General features: G+C 36.4%; 1 protein-coding gene across 1 annotated transcript; it reads right to left on the bottom strand.

Annotated features, from left to right (window-relative positions):
- Window positions 1-162: 162 nt before the first annotated feature.
- On the bottom strand, window positions 163-10,800 carry LOC117633346 (pre-mRNA-processing protein 40A). The gene is made up of 29 exons (XM_034367023.1): window positions 10,660-10,800; window positions 10,219-10,276; window positions 9,852-9,917; window positions 9,419-9,754; window positions 9,126-9,320; window positions 8,600-8,673; window positions 8,278-8,347; window positions 6,644-6,696; window positions 6,463-6,520; window positions 6,008-6,375; window positions 5,823-5,895; window positions 5,437-5,535; window positions 5,278-5,346; window positions 5,119-5,196; window positions 4,834-4,920; window positions 4,689-4,723; window positions 4,462-4,567; window positions 3,763-3,843; window positions 3,582-3,674; window positions 3,437-3,490; window positions 3,245-3,361; window positions 3,022-3,120; window positions 2,475-2,522; window positions 2,315-2,407; window positions 1,547-1,654; window positions 1,404-1,468; window positions 1,199-1,301; window positions 614-916; window positions 163-520 (listed from the first exon to the last, which is right to left on the bottom strand). Exons 2-29 carry the CDS (start codon window positions 10,249-10,251, stop codon window positions 389-391), a joined length of 3,096 nt encoding a protein of 1,031 aa, XP_034222914.1. The 5' UTR covers window positions 10,252-10,276; window positions 10,660-10,800; the 3' UTR covers window positions 163-388.
- Between the last annotated feature and the right edge of the window lie 10,447 nt (window positions 10,801-21,247).

The following is a 21,247-nucleotide window of genomic DNA, read 5'->3' as shown; positions in this document are numbered from 1 at the left end:
GCTCTGTACATTTTACTGGTTAGCTATAGTTCATTTACATGTAATACTAGTACTACTGCCTTCCAGCCACCGTTGGATCGTGCACCGCATTCGATTAAAATTTACTGCGATGAAAGTATTCGATCCTCATAACTTTTACACACAGCACATCCCTTTGGCATAGAAATCAAATATACTTTGCATACATAATGCCTTAAAGAAGAAACTCTTAACGCATTAATTATTCCTTCATAATTAACAGAAGCATCATGTGATCTATCAAATTTCCAGTGTATAACCATAAGAACTCCTAAAAAGAATTGGTTATATTTGGAATGTTTAAACCATAATATGCTTACATCTCGCAGAGCCACAAAATTCACAGCACTGTAAAACTAGAACAGCAAGGCTACTGAATTTCCCCATCTTCACCAACCTCCCCATCTTCAAGTTCCCCATATCCACCATTTCGACGTGAACCATCCTGATGCTCTCTCTTGTGTCTTCTATGCCGACTTTCACTGTCAGATTCAGGTGTATGCTACCATAAAACACCAGGAAAATATCATACATTTTCCATTCATAAATAGCTTAAAAGTTTCGACCAAAGATATTAGAAAACAAGTTCACATACTTTTCTTGATCTTTTGCGGTCACTACTATGTCTGCGTTTCTTAGACTCTTCTTTCTCCTCCTTATCAGAACCTACATCATCCATGGAACTTTGATGCCGCTTCCGGTGCTTTCTATCTTTGTCTTTCTCCCTTTTCTTATCTTCTTTATGACCATGACTATCAGTTACGTCTACATTTTCACTATCTGTTTCATCCTTCTTAGACCGTTCTTTTCCCTTTTCTTTTTCACGTTCTCTCTCCTTCTCCTTCCTCTCTTTATCCTTACGCTTCTCTTTCTCCTCTCTCTCTCTCTCTTTTTTAGCCTGCAAAGAAATAAATCAGTACAAAAATTCCAAATTCAAGCATGAAAACATGTACCAAAACTAAATTAACCAAGTTATGATTCACGGAATCAATTTTGAGGCAGCACAGATAAAATAACGAGTCGTCCAGAAAATTGTACAAATAATTGAATATCCAAACCAGAAATGCTTTTACTCAATATTTTAATGCACAAATTTTCAAATGGCATGTAATATGAGATCTATCTTGGTCTTTTAGGAATAAAAGACAAACCAACTTATACATAGCAATAAAATCCATACCTTTTCCTCCTCTCGCTTGCGTTCTTTCTCTTTAGCCTTCTCCTGTAAGTTTGTAATATATTCCTCAAAAACTTCCCTACTAAAGTTCTCTTCCCCAATTGATCTGAAAATAAGCAAGAAAACATTTACAAACAGCAATATCAAACATTCAGAGGGAAAAAAACATGTTAAAATGTTTTCAATAGTAAGTTATCATTAGAAAAACCTGTATTCTTGGGTTTCTTCGAAAAGGTGTTTGCAATCTTCCCAATTAGAAGAAGCGGTTATTTCCTACAAGGCACAGAACATGGAAGGTCAATGCAATCTCTAACGTAACACTTAATTTAATCCACAAGAGTGACCCCACACCTTGAATGTGTGCAATAGCTTATTGAAGTCGTCACCTAGTCGTTGACGCTTCTTTGCTTCTTTCTCCTCCTTCTCCTTCGCTCTCTCTAATAATTCCTCATATACAAGCTTCAAAATAAGTAAAAGTATTAGCAGACTCTCAAATACACACACCATGTACATGTAAATATGAATACGCTTAACAGTCATATCAATGGTTTGAAGAGAAACCAAATCAAAGTTGTTGCTGATTTAGAAACCAAAACAAAGTTGATCCTTGCATCAGTGAACTGAGTGTTACAGATGACGGCATTACAGTGTATTCATTGTGCCAAATCAGATGGAGATTGTGGTGACACTTCAATAAATTACTGGCTGTCATTTTGAAACCCTTCAGCTTTAATAAGTGAAGAAGCACTCACTTATGTAAGAAAACCAAGAAGAGTATCGCTTTTTTATTTCGTCTTTTTTGACAAATGTGCATGTATTTGTTAGAAGAATATACAAGAAACATGAAATTGCTACAAACATGTGAGCCCTATAAGTCTAAATTTGAAGGGTACCATTTGTAGTGAACTAGACAATACAAATAGCCACTTCAATATTTCCAGGCACAAACAAATTTTATTTGGTTAATCAGGGGGAAAAATGCCAGCAACCAATGAAATAACACAATTAACTCGAATTCTACGGACCTTTATATTCCAAGTATGCAAATGAACAATTTTCAGTTGTAGGAAAGGGACGGCAAATATCAAAAAGAAAGGACAAAGAAGTGAAAGGGGTTACCTTAAAGTTAATGTCTGATATTGATGGGAAACCAATATCTTCCAAAATAGCAACCTTAAATTCTTCAAATGTCAGTGTAGAAGCCAGGGTAACCTAAGGGAAACATTGATTAATATTTGACAAGTTTTCAAAAACTTCACGCAAGTTTATAAAATCATACCTTCCCCAACTTCATTGCATCCTTTATCCGAGCTTTATCTTCATGATACTGTCCATAAGCAAAAGAACAATGTCAGACATACAGAGTCATCTGCATTGCAGGTTACATTGTGTTGAGCAATCAAACTCCATTACTAAAATTGTATTGTTAATGTATACATGCATACAACCCATTATAAATTGGCAATGGGCAAGGAGGCCCACGATAATATATACTTTTATGCATGGCAATTAATTCCAGATGTCAGATTCTATACTCAACAACTCAGCCCTCACGTATGGCATGACTGAGCCAAACACGTGGATGAATTATATTGGGTGCGAGGAGCACATGACTGTTATCCTGACATGTGAATTGTCCGCTCTGATACTTACGTAGAAGCTAAAGCATCTAATCCAAAACCAGTGGGCTGGTGGAGAGGTCTAAGATTTATATATTGTTATGCAAGGCCAATAATTCTCGATGTCGGATTCTATTCTCAACATTAGCTAAAATACAGATAATTAATGGATCAAGACATGATGGTATAAGATGCTAGGTAACACACCTGTTTCTCTAATTCTTCAGCAACATCCTCAAACAATTCTTTTGGTGTTGAACCAGAGGTATTAGATGCAACAGCTTCGTACGAAAACAGGTCCTTAACCTACAATCCAAAGACAACACTTATCAAAAGAGCTTCAGATGCAGAAGCAATCAAACATTTGTCTTTTAATTTACTATGCAGCTCTTCTTCATATATTATCTCCACAACAATTAGAGTTGAGCACCTTCATGCAGTAATCGCGCCAGTAAGTTTTAGCTGTAAGAGTACCGTCGGCAACATGTTCTTCCATCAGCTTTCGAAACTCATCGCGGTTTTTCCTCTCAACCCGCCTCAATTGTTCCTTAAATTTAGCAAAACACAACGATAAGAACACTGAACTAGAAGAAAGATAAATTATCATTTATATGGATTATACCTTCTGTATCTTCTTTTGCTCCTCTTCTTCCTTCTCAAGGTCGCGAATATAGTCCTGCAACAACAACAAAAAACATCATATAGTTCTGGTACATGAACACAACCAATCTTCTCACACATGATTGAACATAGATTATGTGATCTACCTGGAAAATGAGCAACCTGTCAAGTTTTTCAAGACGCAAGCATCTCTCATCATCTTCTAAGCGATCTTGAACTTTCCGCCACTGGCTGTTCACCTGCAAATGAATGATGATCATGAAAAAAGGTAATAGATAAAATCAGTCACAATAAAATACACGTACACATTCCTTTTACAAGGCTTACCTTGATAAAATCACAAGATTCCAGGAATTTTCTATACTCTGCAATATTCTGCTTATGATCTTCAGCCGCCTTTTCTTTTTCCTGCATATAAGAATCGAAACCTAGGCAGTAAGAATAGGCATCTTCTGTGACATATGAGACCACTAATTTTAATCTGCCCACTCCAAACGAGAATGACAATGGAATACTAATACATGGCAATCAATTCACTCTAAAAGATAAATGTATCTCAGTAGTTTTTTATTGCTTTTGTTTGAGAAAAGAAATCAAAATTGTATTCTTTTCTGTCAGTTTATATTCCCTACAATCTAGGAAGTGTCAACATCTATATGTAAGTAACATGAGCACCCCATGGAGTTTTGTACACCTAAAGGGCAATGAAAATGAGGATACCATTTAAGGCGGTTTTACCAAAGCAAATTCAACAGTTGGAAAATGCAAATTTAATCAAATCCACAAAGTGAAGGGAGTTAGAACAAGTGGAGAACTGGACAATAAGTGGGACAACAAGCCAATTTGTGATTCAACATAATTCATGCTTAAAGCATGTAGAGCCAATTCTCAATCCTATCTACTCGATACCAAAAATCTTTTAGACTAACATCAGGAGTCAAATATAAGGCCCTAATTTACAATATGATATCTACAAATGGTGCATAGCATAAGTCAGAAAATGAAAAATGAAAGGCAAATTGTTACCTTCCTCTCCAATTCTACAATGTAGCTCTCATAAAGATCTTCCCGGTCCCTCGCTCGTTCTACAGCCTTGAATCGTTCATCATTTTCAAACATACTGACAGCTTTGCTGATCAGGCCAATACATCAGTCAGAACATCTAAAACATTTTGCATGCTTCCCAGTCATAAAATACATATGAAAAGACTAAACTCAAAATCACACTATTCATATAACAGAGAGGAGTAAACCTCCATCTGGTTGCTGACGTAAGTTCCTTGGACTCCTTCAGAAAAATATCAAAATACAAACATTTTTGTTAAGATCAAGGCATGATGTATTATAAAATTATTAAAGAAAAAAGCAGTCACCAATTATGACTAGAAAGCAACATACTTCCAACATTTTTGAAAATTCTTCCCGAGCTTTTTTCTGCCTCATGCGCCTCTCTTCATTCTCGAGTTTTTTCCTTTGACCCAAGTACTAAATTAATAAATCTCATTAGTTTTAGGTCAGAAAATGATGCGAAATATTCTTGATAAAAATCATGAATATTAATCAAGGGGACAGTCATTGAGCAGTGCACAATTCTAATGAAATAAAAGTAGTCTTGAATATGTGCAAATAAACAAAAGAACGACAAACACTCTAAAGCAGTTAAGAAATCATTACTAAGATTACCTCATTAAATGCTTGCTTCCTCTCGCCTAGAGTTTTTAAAGCACCATATCTTTTGTCATTAATGATCTCTCTCATTGTCTGGTATAACATTTCAAAAACTGTTAGAAGACTCTTCAACAACAAAAGATGGTGATAATAAGAAAGGAATAGCCAAGCTACCTGCTCCCAAGTCCAATCGGAGTGTACATTTGCAGATTCCAGAAGTGCTTTAAATGCATTTTTTGCCTCCTAAAAGAGAACATAATTATACACACATTATTCTTTGAACATGCACAACAATGAAAAATTGGACAAAGACATAAAATCTAATATGCGTACCTGCTTATTGGCATACACCAATGGTTCTTCATCAACTGTTTTCTCCTCTGACGGAGTCACATTGACTTTTCCAGCAACTGCCATTCCTCTTTTCGCTTCCTGCCAGAGAGAAATCTCAGAAAAAGAAAATGAAGCATTCGCAAAATTGTCTCAGGTAATTGTGTTCCTCACAGGTAGGTGCCTTTTGCAATAGGGACTAGCTAAAATTAAACCTTTCTTTAAAAAGAACTGCTGTGAAATCATCTTAGATTTCAACATGCTGTCAAGAAAAGGCGAAATTAATGTACTTTTATCTATATTGTGCAACCATAATTTTGTAGGACTTGACTGGAAACTTCCAGCTCAGTTTAGGACATTTGCAATAGCCATTAAGAATCAAACCTTACCTCGATATCTTGAGTAAAAGCTCCATCATCTGCACTTCCAATATCTTGAGATGTTACATTTTCAAAGGTACTCCTGTAATTTTTCAGAACATATAAAACCAATTTGAACTAGAACACATAATGTGAATCATAAAAATATTAACAGAACGTGGAAAATAAAGCACCGAAAAAAAAAAATTTCATACACTGATTTTGTAATGGCGTTGACCAAAGTAGGAGGAACTCCAGTACTCCCTGAAACAGAAGCAGGCGGTGGAGTAAGAGTCACCACAGGAGGCTGAATGCCAACGCCACCTGTTATGGAAGACTGTGCACCAGAAGCAACTGATGATCCAGTAGGCGCAATGGGGGAAGGATTAGAAAAGGAAGACACAGGTATAACTGCAACTGGGCTCGATACCATCCCAGGTAGGGCTGAAGAAGTGCTGGGGCCAACTGAACTAGATCCCATAGGTGTTTCAGCTGAAGCAACAGCAGGAGGGGCATGAGAAGTCAAATTCATTTCTGAACGTGTTCCCTGGGCAAGTTCTCTTTGAGCCTGTTCACGAGCCAACTGGAAGCACGTAGTTCAGAGTGAGAATATTATTAATAAAAAAAGAAGGCTGAAGACGAAAAAAACTAACAGGAAATGGTAAGAAACCTTTAACTCCTCTGGAATTGTCCACTTAGATTCCCTTGTAACTTTGTTGTAATAATACCTGCAACAGCCACCCACAAATTAATAGTTAACAACAGGCCCCAACAATTTTATAAACAATGCATATTGAGAAAACAAAAGCAGTAACTAGAAAAGCAAATAGAAATATAAGGATATGACGCACTTTTTCCCATCTGAAGACGTATATTCCTTCCAAACAGTTGATGCATCGGCTCTCTATCATAGTGACAAAAATTATTAAGTGAAAATAGTCTCAATAAAGTCATTTGAGAAAGAATACTAAAGGTCATGGTTATAAGTTTATAACTATGAGCATAATCAGTCATGGATACAAAGTTCACTAGAAAAAGATAACAGTACGCGAGTTTCTACGGTAGAACCCAACTAGAAAATAGGTTTTTAAACAAATAGTAACAGGGCACAAAAGAAAACACAACCTTGATCAGATGATAACAGAAATTAGAAGGAAATTTAAAGCAGAGACAATGAGAAATAAACATGCCGTCAACCTGAGATCCATACATGTCTATAAATGAATATGTCTGCCCTGCTGAGGTCAATTACACACCCAACAGGTGTACCAGAAATAAAATAGATGAAGATTGAACGAAATCCTTGTAACAGGTGAAAAATGAAAAAGAAGAGTGAAGAATAATCCTAGTCAAATTCCACATATGTGTAGACTTTTATAGGACTCTGGTTCCTTGCCTTCTGTGGCAAAGCAACAGCGAGAGAACTCCAAATAACTTATTAACCAGCAGAACAGAAATAACTGTACCCACAAGAAGTTCTAAATATCCTTGATATCTTCCATTTTATGCTAGTCGAATTAAACATACTGTTAGACCTTCTTGGCATTCAATGAAACCATGACAGATAAAACTAGGACACATACAAATAATATTCAAAGACCCAATAATTGTTAAAGTGGGAACCCCCAATCCCAGTGACATGACATTTCATACCTCTAAAAGTAGCACAAGAGTTCCTGTTGAAAAAGCCTTTATAAACCATAGACAGCAAAAATGTCATATACAAACAAACAAGCACATGCAGAGATAACTTTTCAAGAAAATTATTTAAAAAACCAATGATGTATGGTTATCCTCGTACTAACTTAAAATTTATATTTAAAAAAGTTATTAAATAGCCAAGCAGCATCAAAGTGGGAGTTTGGGTGCACCTCTGTGTCTGTGTGTGTGTGTATGTGCACTTGAGTGTATGTGCACTTGAGTGTATGTACATGTCAATCTATGAGACGGCTGGGTGTGCTTATAAGAATCATATATAAATGAATAATATTTTCCTAATAAGATACTAAAACAAAAACAACCCACAGAAGTCATAAATTGCCTCAATAAGTAGGCAAAAGCAAGCCCATCTTAAAACTCCAGCAAGGAGGATGGATGAGATGAGGGAAGGCAACAATTACTGCTTGGCATTCATTAACCACATCCAACTACAAGATAAATAAGATGTAAATAACAATTATTGCCTGCCTTGTGAAACTGAAACCCCGTCTTCAAAGTGAGCTTACAGAGCAGTCGTAAAATATCTCCAGACTTGCCATGACATCTACAAACCAGTTGAAGCACATGCAAATAAAAGGATAATTCGCATAAACAATTTCAATCAATTTAAGCATGGCTACAACCTAAAATTGTCAAACATCCACAAATGGCAACAAAATTTATAGTGCAAATTCAAAAAAAACATTTCAAGGGCATGTTCAACAGGTAATTGGAGATGAAATATAAAAGTTCTAGCTACTGGTAACCAGTCAGCAATATGACTCACCTCCATCGGTGTCATCAATTCTAAAGGCTTCTCCCAACTAGATTGTTTTGTTCTTCTGTTGAAATAATATCTGAAAAAATGAATCCATCAGAAAACAGAAATAAAAAACACACAAGGTCAGGAAGGACTTCGGAATAACTAAAAGAAAATCAGAAAGTAACTCTCAAAATAATGAACCAAACTGTTTCATATTGAAAAATAAATACATAATGGACCATTAGCAGCCTAAAATATTTAAATTTTACCAGTATAAATTGAACATTTCATCAACTTCGAGGAGAAAAGTAGAGAAAACATGAGCTGCAGAGAAATCATGAATTACCTTCTTCCATCACCCGACGTATGCTCTTGCCAATCAGAAGAAGACTGCTGTGTTTGGCTAGGAACATTTACAGCCTGAAATTTAGAAAACTATAATTTACACCAACAAAAAAAACATTCATTTGCCATGTGACAGTAATGTGCTCGATGTCTAAATCAGGATTAAAATAAAATTATCAGTGTCGTGTCTGAGAACTTAGTAGACAACTACCACAAAGTTCCTGATTGCTTGCATTGCTTTTCAAGTCTTCTATTTGCACCTAAGTGTGCATCTTGTTTCATAGGGGATGTATGACAATTGTAATAACATGACCAGTGTGATAAAAATGACAATTTAGATGATGCAATAATTAGAAATTCACTCAGATGATAGTTCTTTTGGCATCTGTAAAACCAGATGGCTTTAACAATTAGTGTCAAAATCAGATATCAAAACAGGTTGCATGAACAAAAGTCATGACATTGGTATCCTTTAATGGGGTTGAAGGTAATTGAATTGAATGAAATACAATAAATAAAGTACTTACAGAATCTGTGAAAGTAGTGCTTGAAGGTTGTTGACTGGACTGCGGTACCGGTGTAGGAACTGCTGCACCCTGATTACCAGAGGACACCCAAGGATGTCCTGTGACAGATACATGTGCTTGCACTAGAGAAATTGGCTGAAACTGGGACGAAGAACTGACATTATTTTGTGGCTGGGCATATGAAGGTGGTGCGAACTGAAACAATTCAGGTGCATGTAAGTATATGAAAAAATCTGCTCAATAAAATCAAGGAAAACAAACACATATACAGAGATAACATCGTGTGAGCTTACCATATATGATGAAGAATAAGGCATTCCGCCGCCAGCTAAGCCAGGCATCTGATTATTAAAAGGTAGGGCAGGTTGCTGAGACTGTGATGGGGCAGACGTAATTGGCCTCGTCTGCATGTATTGCATAGGCAAAGCCTGTGACGAAGGTGTAGCATGACCAGGCTGACTTGGCCTGAGAGGATACGGTTGCATTGGTTGAGAAAATTGTAATTGCTGACTTTGACTAGCAGGCATCCCAACATTTGAAGAAGGAATACCTTGTCCCACAGGCTGAAACTGTTGGGAGGCTGATTGAATAAACTGTTGCCCTTGCTGTGTTGGAACCACTGGTCGATACTGCATCAAAGAGATTTGTACATACACCACTTATTAATAATCGACCAGAAAATAGAGACGACAAAAGTCACCGAAGATAAGCAGGAGAAGAAATTACTTGAAGAGATGGGGATGAACCAAAACTTTGAGGACCCAAGGAAGCAACTGGAGGAGGCCGAAATGGCTGACCGATAGAGGGAGGGAGAGATTAAAGAAAAAAGACAAAAATTAAAAGTAAGTAAATAGTGTATTCCTATAAGGAAGGAATTACATAATAAAAATATTACTGAACCACATTGTTTAAACACTTAGAATGGTTAAAGTAAGTACTGACAGAACGAAGTTTATATGACCCCTAGAAAGACAACATGTATATGTAATTCCACTATCCAAATCATAAACCATAATTAAAAGTGAATTACATTACGGGACAAAAATAAACTCATAATGACTGCTTAGCAATGATGAGGTTAGAAGTTAGATACCTGCGCAGCTGAGGACTGAGGGTTATTAGCCATTTCAGCGCATATGCAATTAGGCAACCTGCAAAAATCAACAAACAAATATTTTCAATCAAATCAACAAGCTAACGCTATTTGGAGACCCAAAAGCAGGAACTGTGACTGCAAGTGCATCAAACCAGGTAAAGAATTGATTCCAATATGAGACTAGTTGAAAACGAACACTCAAATGCACCTAAACTCATCTATGCACAGCTTCTATTTAGACTTCCCATCCGCAATTACTAAAATGAATTCGACCACGGACCATTTGTATATAAAAAATAATAAGCCTGTAATTTAATCTAACTGGACTCTGCACTTGAAACGTAGGGCAAATGTTGAGGAAAGGAAGAAGAAGACGAAGAAGAAAGGGATGGGCAACCGTTCTGAGTTTTGAGAGGACAGAGGAGAAGAAGCACTTACAGGTGGGAAAAGGAGTGGGCAATCAGTGGTGCGAGAACTTGTTCTTGCTGACGAACGATAGAGCTAGATGATCTCGCTGACCGTCTCCACCCAGGTGCTAGGGTTTAAGAAATCAGAGGGATTTGTTTACAGAGAAAGAGGGCTCAAGAAATCAGAAGACAGTTGTACTAACGTTTACCGACTTCCAATAATTACCCTGTGTTCCGCGGAATTTACACGCAGTCACAGTTAAAGCGTTTTTACTTGTGCATTGTGGTTCGGGTCACTTTGAGCGGGTCGGATGTACCCACCCGCACCCTTTTTTTCTATGTCTTCTTCTTTTTACTTTTTTTTTTTCCTTTAACGAAATCCCACGAATGCCAAATATGAGAGATCCGACGACCAGTCAATGCAATGGCCCTTTCATGCTGTTTTTCTGCATTACTGGTCTTTCAAAGCAGAGTAGAAGTAATTTTTAAAAAAAAAATAACAGCAATTTCAAACTAGTCCTTAAAATGAAGCATATATCATGTATCATGTTTACTATGTTTATTAATCCGTAATGACTCAAAAATTATACGAATTACACATTAAAATTCATAATACAATACTTGAAAATCATAAATTAAATTGATTAATCTAACTAATTTCCTCACTCAAATTAGTCATGATTTCCCCTTTTTATTTAAGGTACTTCAATTTGAACTTTACCTACCAAAGTGTATGTAAATTTTTTTTCTAAATATCTTTTGTTGCTTAATTCAGAAAATAAAATTCAAAATTTACCATATTAACTAAGCTTCAAATGTCAATTATACGACAAAGCAAATCACTCATTCAAAGGGGGGTCAAGAGCTGGTGTTTTCAATATCAAGTTTATTTATTATGAACCAAAGTCCTTGTTGAGGATTCCGCAAATTCATCAATAATAACTGTACTCCCATTATATCACAAATTAATGGTTTGTCTCCTTTTTGGCAAGTTCGTATTGTAGCTCTAAGTGATTAAAGTATTTACTCTTACTCATGATGAGGTCATGAGTACGATTAATTTCCTTCTGCGAATATCTTTTTTCATGAACACACTAGAGATTATAAGTACTTTCTGATATACCAAACTCATGAAAACATGATAAAATTCCAAACCAAATATTGCAACATCATTTTCTTAAAAATGATCACCATGAAGATCGTTATCCCTAGCCCTAGCTAGGGCCAAATCCACATACTAATTGGAAATGAACAAAGTCTAAAGTGTTCTGTCTCTATGATAGGGAACCCGAGACACCCTGACCAAACTATCATCCCTTACACTGCTCGACCGTTTACACGACAAGCCAAACCCAAACCAACTCCCCAGTCCAGATCGAAACCGATATTTATTCGACGACGTCGTCTTGTCCTTTGCCCTCCCCTCGTGGGGCTTGGTGCACTCTTGGAAGGCTACTAGAAAAGGGTCTTCATGTTTTCTAAGAGCCTTTGTGGAGGAGCTTCTTGAGAGGGGCTGAAAGGTGCAGGGAGGCAAAGGCAGATGAAAATCTTGGAGAGATTTTAGGAGAAGCCTCACCACAAGGGCAAGGTGGGGGTGGCAGCTCTCTGTAGGGGTGTGGTGGTTGTGTGGCTTTGGAGACACCAGGGATGTTTTCCCATGAGAAGGCACCTTGCCTAGGGAATGTTGGACACTGCTCATACTTGGGTTTCTTCTATTGTTATGAAATTTGTGGAGAAAATGAGAATATATATAGTGTGCTAGCTACATATGCTTTGTGGGGTTTTTTTTTTTCTTCTTATTTATTTTGTTAGCGGCAGAGTTCGATAGGGCTAAGCAAATAAAACGTGAAGGGGATCTGAGAATGGGGTTTTTTTCAGTCACTAGTTGATGCGGACAAGTTATGTGTTTGCTCTTTCACTTCACAAAAAGCAATAAATCCACAGAATACATATTTGTTTGATGACATAGGAAGAAAACTATATCTTGAAAAGTAAGTAAATACATACGAAACGTAAAGAAAATTTTTTTTGAATTGAATTAGTCCCAGATAGCCTATATATTTATATTATTTTTTCCATTATTTTTTTTACTTCATTGCATTGAAACAACAAGACAGAAGCCAAGTAACTTTTTCTTATTTTGCTTAACATTGCAAAGCCAAAATGTATTATGATGTTACCAGTAGAGAAAATTACAAACAAATATATTTAACTAGTGTGGTGCACATGTACCATATTAATTAATTTATTTCATATTTGATAATAAGTCCGATCGAATCTTTTACCTCGATAAAAATGTGAAGATAAAACAAGAGGTCGATGGATTTCCAAAAAGCACTGTGATATTTTCTTCATTTTTAAACAAAAGTACGGAGAGGAAATTATGGATGGGATATTGTAAAATTAAATATAATAGTAGAAAAAGTCAATAGACTTTCGATTCTAAAAAAATTATCATGAAGGGGGCTTTTTACAATTCTAAAACAGAGATGGGAAAAACCAGATAACATAAAATGAAAATATAATAATTCAAAAAAGTTTTGGTGTCCGGCATGTTAATTTTTATATAGGTATGAGTGAAAGATTGAAGGGAAAAGATAATAAACGGGTGATAAAAGAAAGATTACTGAGTTATCATGGGCCTGGCTGACAACGTTATATCATTGAATTTGTTGTAAAATGGATGAAGCCCACATTGCAAACTAACATTCAAGTTCAACACATGCTCTAACATTCAACACCAAATCAAACCACACACCCATCAAACCAAACCACATACCTACCAAACCAAATCACACACCCACCAAACCAAATCACACACCCACCAAACCAAATCACACACCCACCAAACCAAATCACACACCCACCAAACCAAGCCATTTGCTTTGCCTATAAATAGGCATTCTATTTGCTTGTAATGTGAGATGAAATGAGAGAAGATGAAGGGAAGGAAGAAAGAGGGTGAGTGTGTGAAGAGAAAGAGAGCAAAGAGAAATTCTCCTAGAGAGAAAATTAGGTGAGCATACATATTGTAAACACTAGAGTTGTAACCATATTATGTTATGAATGAAAGGTTACTGTTGCTGCTCTTCGAGGACGTAGGCATAGCCGAACCTCGTTAAATGCTGTGTCTCATCTACTTTACGTGCAGCTCAATATTGGCACATATCCCAGTTCATTTTATAACACGTTATCAGCACGAGAAGCTCTCAGGTATAATTTTTGTGCTGCACTATTATCTATACTACTAACCATTATGTTGATGTAAGGAAGAAAAGTAGTGGAGGAGTTGTGGTCTGCTAGAGATATATACAAGCAAACCAACTGGAAGGATAAGCTCCCTGACTCTTACCTTTTCTATTATTTTATTATTTCTCCACACAATTTATTAACCATACAACATTATCTATTTAAAAGGGTGGTGCGGGTTTATCGTCCATGCTTTTACTTTTATTTAAATGTATGGAGCAGAATTAGTGCCCATACAAGCACGTTTACTTTATCGCAAATTTACTTTTACTTGAAGTATGATGAGGAATTAACCCTCATACTTTATGAATTTACTTTACCGCACATTTAATTTTATTTAAGGTATGGTGCGGGATTAACGTCCATACAGCAATTTAATTTATGAATTTACTTTACCGCACATTTAATTTTATTTAAAGTATGGTGCGGTTTTATCGTCCATACCAGTAATTTATTTACTAGCAATTTATTTTATGGATTAATTGTGCTGTATGATGAGTTTTTTTACAGTATGCAGATCAGGACCAGAAGTTCCTTGATCCTCATCATACAATTACATCAGGACTTGAAGATCCTTGATGATGATATTGATATGAGAGCTGGCAGTCTCTCCGGTACTATACATGTAAACAAAAGATCGGACTTGAAGATCCTTGATCCTTGACATGTAAATAAGGACCTAGAGTTCCTTGATGATGAAACAGTACCGTATTGGTTAAAAGTGCCGTACACATGAATAATAACTGTACTGGCAAATGTACTGCACATATGAATAGATATGTATTCATGACTTGATGAATAGTACTATTCACATGAATAGTGACGTATTCATAAATATTAACCATTTTGGGTAAACCGTCACTATATACAAAAGGGAACCTGCAGTTCCTTAAACTCATGGATGAGCAATTAAATGAGATGGCAGAAGTTCCTCAAAATATGGACAATTATGTAAGGGCTTGAAGTCCCGAAATATGTATAGAAAATTGTAAAAATGTCCATACCATGAGAATATGTGATTTTGGCCTGAAGTTCAAAATCTAACAGTGTTGAGAACCTAAAGTTCCAACAATTAAATGGACAACCCTTGAGGTATTATTGCAAATTGTGGTACACCACATATTTCTTTGGCATAAGAGAATGATGAATTTAATAAAGTTCGATTTTGTTATAATCGACACCTCAAGGAAGAAATATATTTTGTGAATTTCGGTTGTTAAAAATACACCGTGAAATGGATAACATCAGTATAAACCTCAAATAATGAATTGAGGCTCCCCACATATTTTGTTATATCTGGGCCGGAAGCCCATGGATCCAAATATATGAGAGATCCTAAAACTTGAAGTTGTGGGTATATAGTAGTTAATGTTCTTCACTACTATATTGAGATATTATCGTGGCTTTTACTCAATTCATATTTCATGTCCATTTGAAAATGGCAAATAAATTATGAGTTTGGGTTTAACCCAGACCAAAAGTTCTGGGCTCACATGCATGGAAATATGAGAGATTTGATGTGGTTATTTGAACCTATAAGGCACAAGGTTCCAAACCGTCATTTTGAAAAGACGTAAAAACCACAGGTGCAAGTTTAAGAACGTGCGCAATTATTATAAAAGGAAATGAGCATACAACAGATAGATTTTTACACCTGCAATGAATGTGCAGGCCCTGTAAAATCTATAAAATTACATTATGTTCTAGAAGCCTCTGAAGGAAGAGGACGGCGCCTCTTAAGCTTAGCCATGAGCCTCTCATGGTCTCCCAAAATTCTTTCATTAGAGACCTGCAGCATGTCTAGCTTTCTCAGTGTATCAGCAGAGTACGAACTCACCAGTTTCAACAAGGAATTATTCTATCCTTTGAGTTTCTCAACCTCTTTTTGAGACTCATGAAGCATTCTTTGAAGAGAATAATTTTCAGTTGTTAGCTTCTGAACCTCGTTTGCTCTAACACGCAAACGATCAGCCAAGTTAGAAACAGAAGCAGCACTCTGAATGCTAAAAGCCATTGAGTCATCAATAGCCTCTTCCTCAGACCTCCCTGTCAACAACATTTCATCCATTGGAATAATGAAATTCCTAGCTACTTTGACAGCAGTAGCATCATTCATCATCACAGAATCATTAACTGTGAGATGACGATTTTGGGATACAAAGGATGGACGCCAAACTTTGGCGTCACTAGTTGTTGCGGGAGCATCATTTAAATTGAAATTATTTGGGAAGGAAGAAGAGGAAGCCATTTTAAGAAGGTTTCAAAGAAAGTCTTACAAAAACTAAAGTTTCAGAAAATGAAGGAAGTTGAGTTGAAACGCAGTTGCTCCAATCAAGTTTTGCAAAGGCAATATCTATAGGCGAAAATGTGGCAACATTTCCAGGATCCCAATATCTTCTCGAATCCCCATATTATCTTTTTCTTTCCCAGAGTCCAAAACTTCACGTGGCCTCTAATAATGTCTGTCGGCACTTTCGGCGTTTTCAAGTATTATTTTCGTCAAAGCCGATCTTGCTTTACGGATTTCACGGAGCTACTTTTTCAAAAGTATCCCGAGAATCTCGCAATTTTCCTATGGTTAATTTGAAATTCACTGGTTCTACCTATTCCTCTTATTTGTGTATAAATGTGTTACTAACGAAATTTTCTTTGCAGAAGACATCCAGTTTTTCCCATACAAAATGATGTTATATCTACTTGTTTTTCTTATCATTAAGCACTTAATATGCCTGAGAAGCAAGACTATCTCTGATCATCCATTCAGGAAGCAAGACTATCCCTGATCATGTTTCTGCAAGATCGGGGAATTGTGAAGGCGGCTTTGTGCTCTAATCTCCTGAGGTCCTTCTAGACTAGGAGAATTGAGAGCTTGTTTTCAGCTCCCACCGGCCTCCTTCCTTGATTGATGAGCTGCTTGTCTGCTCCCACCAGCTCCCTTCCCTGATTGCTTACCTTATCTTGCAATCAATATCACAATTTTTTTTGCATTTTTTCTCTTTTTGTAACTCTCTGTTCATAAGAGATTTTATTTCTTTAGAATGAACATCTGAAGAAAGAATCCATGAAGTGATCCTAACTCTGAGAGTTATTTGTTTTTGACAGAGAAAAGAATTGTGATTTTGCTCTTGCAGGATATAACTAGATCATCAGGCGCTACATTATATTTACTGGGGCGATACAAGCATGAATGATACTTGAGAAAAGTTTCTCCCACCTAAGGATGTAAGCAATACTTGTGTTATTTTATGCTTATATACTTATTTGATATTTTATCTTGAAAGGTATCCAAATGGGGAGATAAGTCCGTTCCAAAAGAATGGCTTGTATGTATCCATGAATTATTAATGCAAATTTTACAAATTGCAAGTTGGATACATTGATAATACACTGCACAGATTAAAGTCCCATAAGAACAAAATATGGGTATAGCAGTGATCAATATGATGCATGCCTGTTGCGTAGCAAATGATGTGGATTGAAGTCCCGAAAGGACAATCCTTTGACATGTCAATATTGATATTGTGCACGCCTAATGCGTAGCAAATTGTATGGGTTAAAGTCCCAGAAATTAATTGACATGTATATATTAATCTGTAGCATGCCTGCAGCATGCCAGATATATGGTTCTAAATGTTCCAACTCCCTAAATGGAGATTATCCACGCCCTACTATAAAATAACGCTCCATTGGAGGTTATAATCCACATTCTCACATAATAAAAGCCCCCCTGTAGTGGCTTGGGTACCCAAAAGCAAAGAAATGCTTATAATTGATGCATGCGCATGCACATGAGAATGGTGGGATCATGAATTGATGAATGACAAATTTTGATTTTTGAGTAGCTACTCAAATCATCAATGGGCTGTGTTGATTGGAACCACGTTCAATTATTAAATGTCGACAATATCATTGGCCAAAATGGAATGAGGCAATTCCATTATAGATGAGAATGAACGTGAAAGAACAAACCCACAGTACGAACCCCAAAAGATGTTAATATTAAAAGTTATACTTGGGTGTTCGGAATAAAAGGGAATATACCTACTTTGTATGACACAATGTTTTTGGCATAAACAAGGAATGTTGGGTTTTCTCCATATTTATAGATTCAATTGTGCCCCTTTATTGCACATTTACGGAGACCAACATGTTATCTTTAAGGGTTATTAAATGCACGGAGCATATCACCAGAAGCGATTCCCTAAAGATGTATAAATAGCTGGGTTAAAGCTATATAATGTGTCATAAAGTTTAATCCCTTTAAACAAAATCCTTGAAAGGATTGAAATTGCATGAAGCAAGTCCCTGAATGACATGTACCTGAAGTACAAAATCCGTACTCAATACTAATATGCATAAATTGCCTCAGTGAGTACATTAATATGTTTGCAAACACATTAAAGCTTCTCAAGAGTTTCAGAAATATTTGTCTCGACTGAAAGATCGAGCATTATGCCAACGAGATTATTGCTTATACTAAGAAAGTATTGAAGCATTTTTATGAGGATTATCCGTTGGACACTTGAAGGATTTTCCGGAAGTATATTGGACCGGACATCGTATTTTCCAGATAGAGCTCAACTCCATCATTTTGGGATGATGTGAGGTATATTTGATGCTATTTCCGCATAACACTATGTATGGGCATATTCTTTCAAGTGAACTTACAAATAGCCCAAGTTTTGTTGGAAACGCGGACTCTGAAATTTTTTTATGATTTACATAGAGATAGCTCACTGGAAATATATTTACTTACTCAACTACGAGAATTATTAATGGCTACATCCTCCACTCACTCCGAAAGATTCTCACTCCAAAAGATAGTCATGAAGACATCAAGGGGAGATATTAATCAGGGGGAGCATCCAGAAGTATGCTATACAGATTGTTGTACTCTTCTTTCTTCCTTCCATCAGTTTTCTACCTCACTAGGTTTTCTCCAAGCAAGGTTTTAATGAGGCAACCAATCTAGGGACATGTGGTCTCCAAGGGGGAGTGTTGTAAAATGGGTGAAGCCCACATTGCAAACTAACATTCAAGTTCAACACATGCTCTAACATTCAACACCAAATCAAACCACACACCCATCAAACCAAACCACATACCTACCAAACCAAATCACACACCCACCAAACCAAATCACACACCCACCAAACCAAATCATTTGCTTTGCCTATAAATAGGCATTCTATTTGCTTGTAATGTGAGATGAAATGAGAGAAGATGAAGGGAAGGAAGAAAGAGGGTGAGTGTGAAGAGAAAGAGAGCAAAGAGAAATTCTCCTAGAGAGAAAATTAGGTGAGTGTTGTGCCATATTATGTTATGAATGAAAGGTTACTGTTGCTGCTCTCCGAGGACGTAGGCATAGCCGAACCTCGTTAAATGCTGTGTCTCATCTACTTTACGTGCAGCTCAATATTTGCACATATTCCAGTTCGTTTTATAACAGAATTAAAATTTTTGGTGGGGAAATGAAGTTGAAGGAGCCATGAGACAAACTTGGATGATGTTTGACTGAATTCATATTTAACTTCTTTACATGTACAAAAGACAAGCCCCATAGACTTTTCTGTCACATTTAAAAACCAAAGTTGAAAACTTCTCTTTTCTCTTGCCAAGGGACACACAATTAGTGTTACCAACAAGTCTCTTTTTTTTTTTTTTTCTTTTTTTGGGGTCTCTCTATTCATTTTAACATTTGATGTAGCTAGGTGTGAGTTAATGAATTAAACTTGAATACTAAAGACACATGGTATGCACGTGAAAAGAAAATTACTGTATGAAAAAAAAAGAAAAAGAAAAAAAAAGAGAACAATGAACTTGACGATTTATTTGTTTCCTTTAATGTAATATGTAAGTAATGATATAGACGAGTTTAAGTAAGGAACAATGGGGCTACATATTTCATGTACCTATCGTTACCATCTTTGAGTACAAATTTGCAAGTCAAAACTCAAAAGGAAACTTGACTTTTTTGTAAATGAAAGTTACAAGAAATAAAATCTTATTAAGTTTGATAATGAGAGAGTAACAATATTCCCACATCATGATGATACATCGATTTATAAACAAATGATAGGGGGGCTAAGGCCTTTATGTGAAGAAGAAGAAAGGAGAAAAAAACGACAAAATGAAACACCAAACTTGGTAATCGAAAACTACACAAATAGACCACGTTCATATTTCTTCCTCTATATCTCTCTCTCTCTATTTGGGAATATAAAAAACGACACACCGTAGGCCCTTTAGGTAATGTGAAAAATTGAAAAACCGACAAATAAAACACTGTTTGGTTGCCATCAAATGTGGTATCTCTCTATTTAGGAGACTGAGGCATTTTAATTATACTGTCCTCCCTAACACCACAAGAATACTTGCATGAGAAACTAAACATGGTCTTAACTTTCTTCTCACCATAATTTCCAGCTGGACTATTAGGGTTCTTGGCTCTGCATTTCATCAAAGCAGCCAAAAATGGGTCTTCTTCCTTTTTAACACCTCCACCTAACAATCTAAACGAGTTTAACCTAAGCGAAGGTTGAATAGAACACAGAGGAAGACGGGTTTGCCGATCAACCACCATAAACCTAGCACTCCTACCTGGAGATGTCGATAGACAAGGAGGCGGCCTCAGCTTCAACGTTAAGTGCTCCATGTTCAAATGCTCTGATAATACTTTATGATCGCGATGATCATGTACAACCGTTACAACCTTGGACATCCCAGGCTCATTCTCCCAAGAAAACGGTATACTAGCCCGAGATGGCCGTGGCATAACAGCCTCGCTGTCACTTGATCTTCTCCGGTGCATGGTGTTCAAGTAATGCAATGATAAATGCTTTGGTTTATGGTTGCGATTATGTGCTAATCGTTTGCCTTTAAATGGGTAGCTAAATTTTGTTTCTGTGTTAGGGATGCAGAAATGAATAATGGGAAAAAAGATGGCAAGCTCCTTTTCAGTTCACGTCATTGATCAATAACGTAGAAAAGTTGTGAGGAATATATAGTTTGGCTTTAGCTATAGGGTTCTCTAACAAACTTGGATTTGATTTGGTGGCTAATGTTTCTGAACACCCGAATTGATTTTCAGACCGGTTACAAATAAATGAGGCGTGAGTATGAATCACAATTAGGGTATTTTCTTTTCATTAATGTTAGGTATACCTTGTTTTTTCCTTTCCTTTTTAAGTACATGTACTTATCACTTGAACGTCCTCTCACTCTCTCTCTCTCCATGGACAATGATTATTCATCCATATATCCATCTATCTGTACGCTTCAAATTGAAAATAATAAATTGGGTATCAATCAAATTATGATCATATAAGAAATGAAACTAAGAATTCCTTTCTTTTTAATAATGTATTAAA

Source organism: Prunus dulcis, chromosome 1, assembly GCF_902201215.1.
Source record: "Prunus dulcis chromosome 1, ALMONDv2, whole genome shotgun sequence".
In the NCBI taxonomy this organism is placed as follows: Eukaryota; Viridiplantae; Streptophyta; class Magnoliopsida; order Rosales; family Rosaceae; genus Prunus; species Prunus dulcis.
This window is presented reverse-complemented; position numbering and strand designations above follow the sequence as displayed.

Bases quoted from the DNA above. Each gene is read 5' to 3' on its own strand.
- LOC117633346 (XM_034367023.1), bottom strand. From the start codon at position 10,251: ATGGCTAATAACCCTCAGTCCTCAGCTGCGCAG. The intron at 6,521-6,643 runs GTGCGTCATATC...TGGCTGTTGCAG, and splicing joins ACGTCTTCAGATGGGAAAAA to GTATTATTACAACAAAGTTA. The intron at 3,844-4,461 runs GTAACAATTTGC...TCTTATATGCAG, and splicing joins TTGTAGAATTGGAGAGGAAG to GAAAAAGAAAAGGCGGCTGA.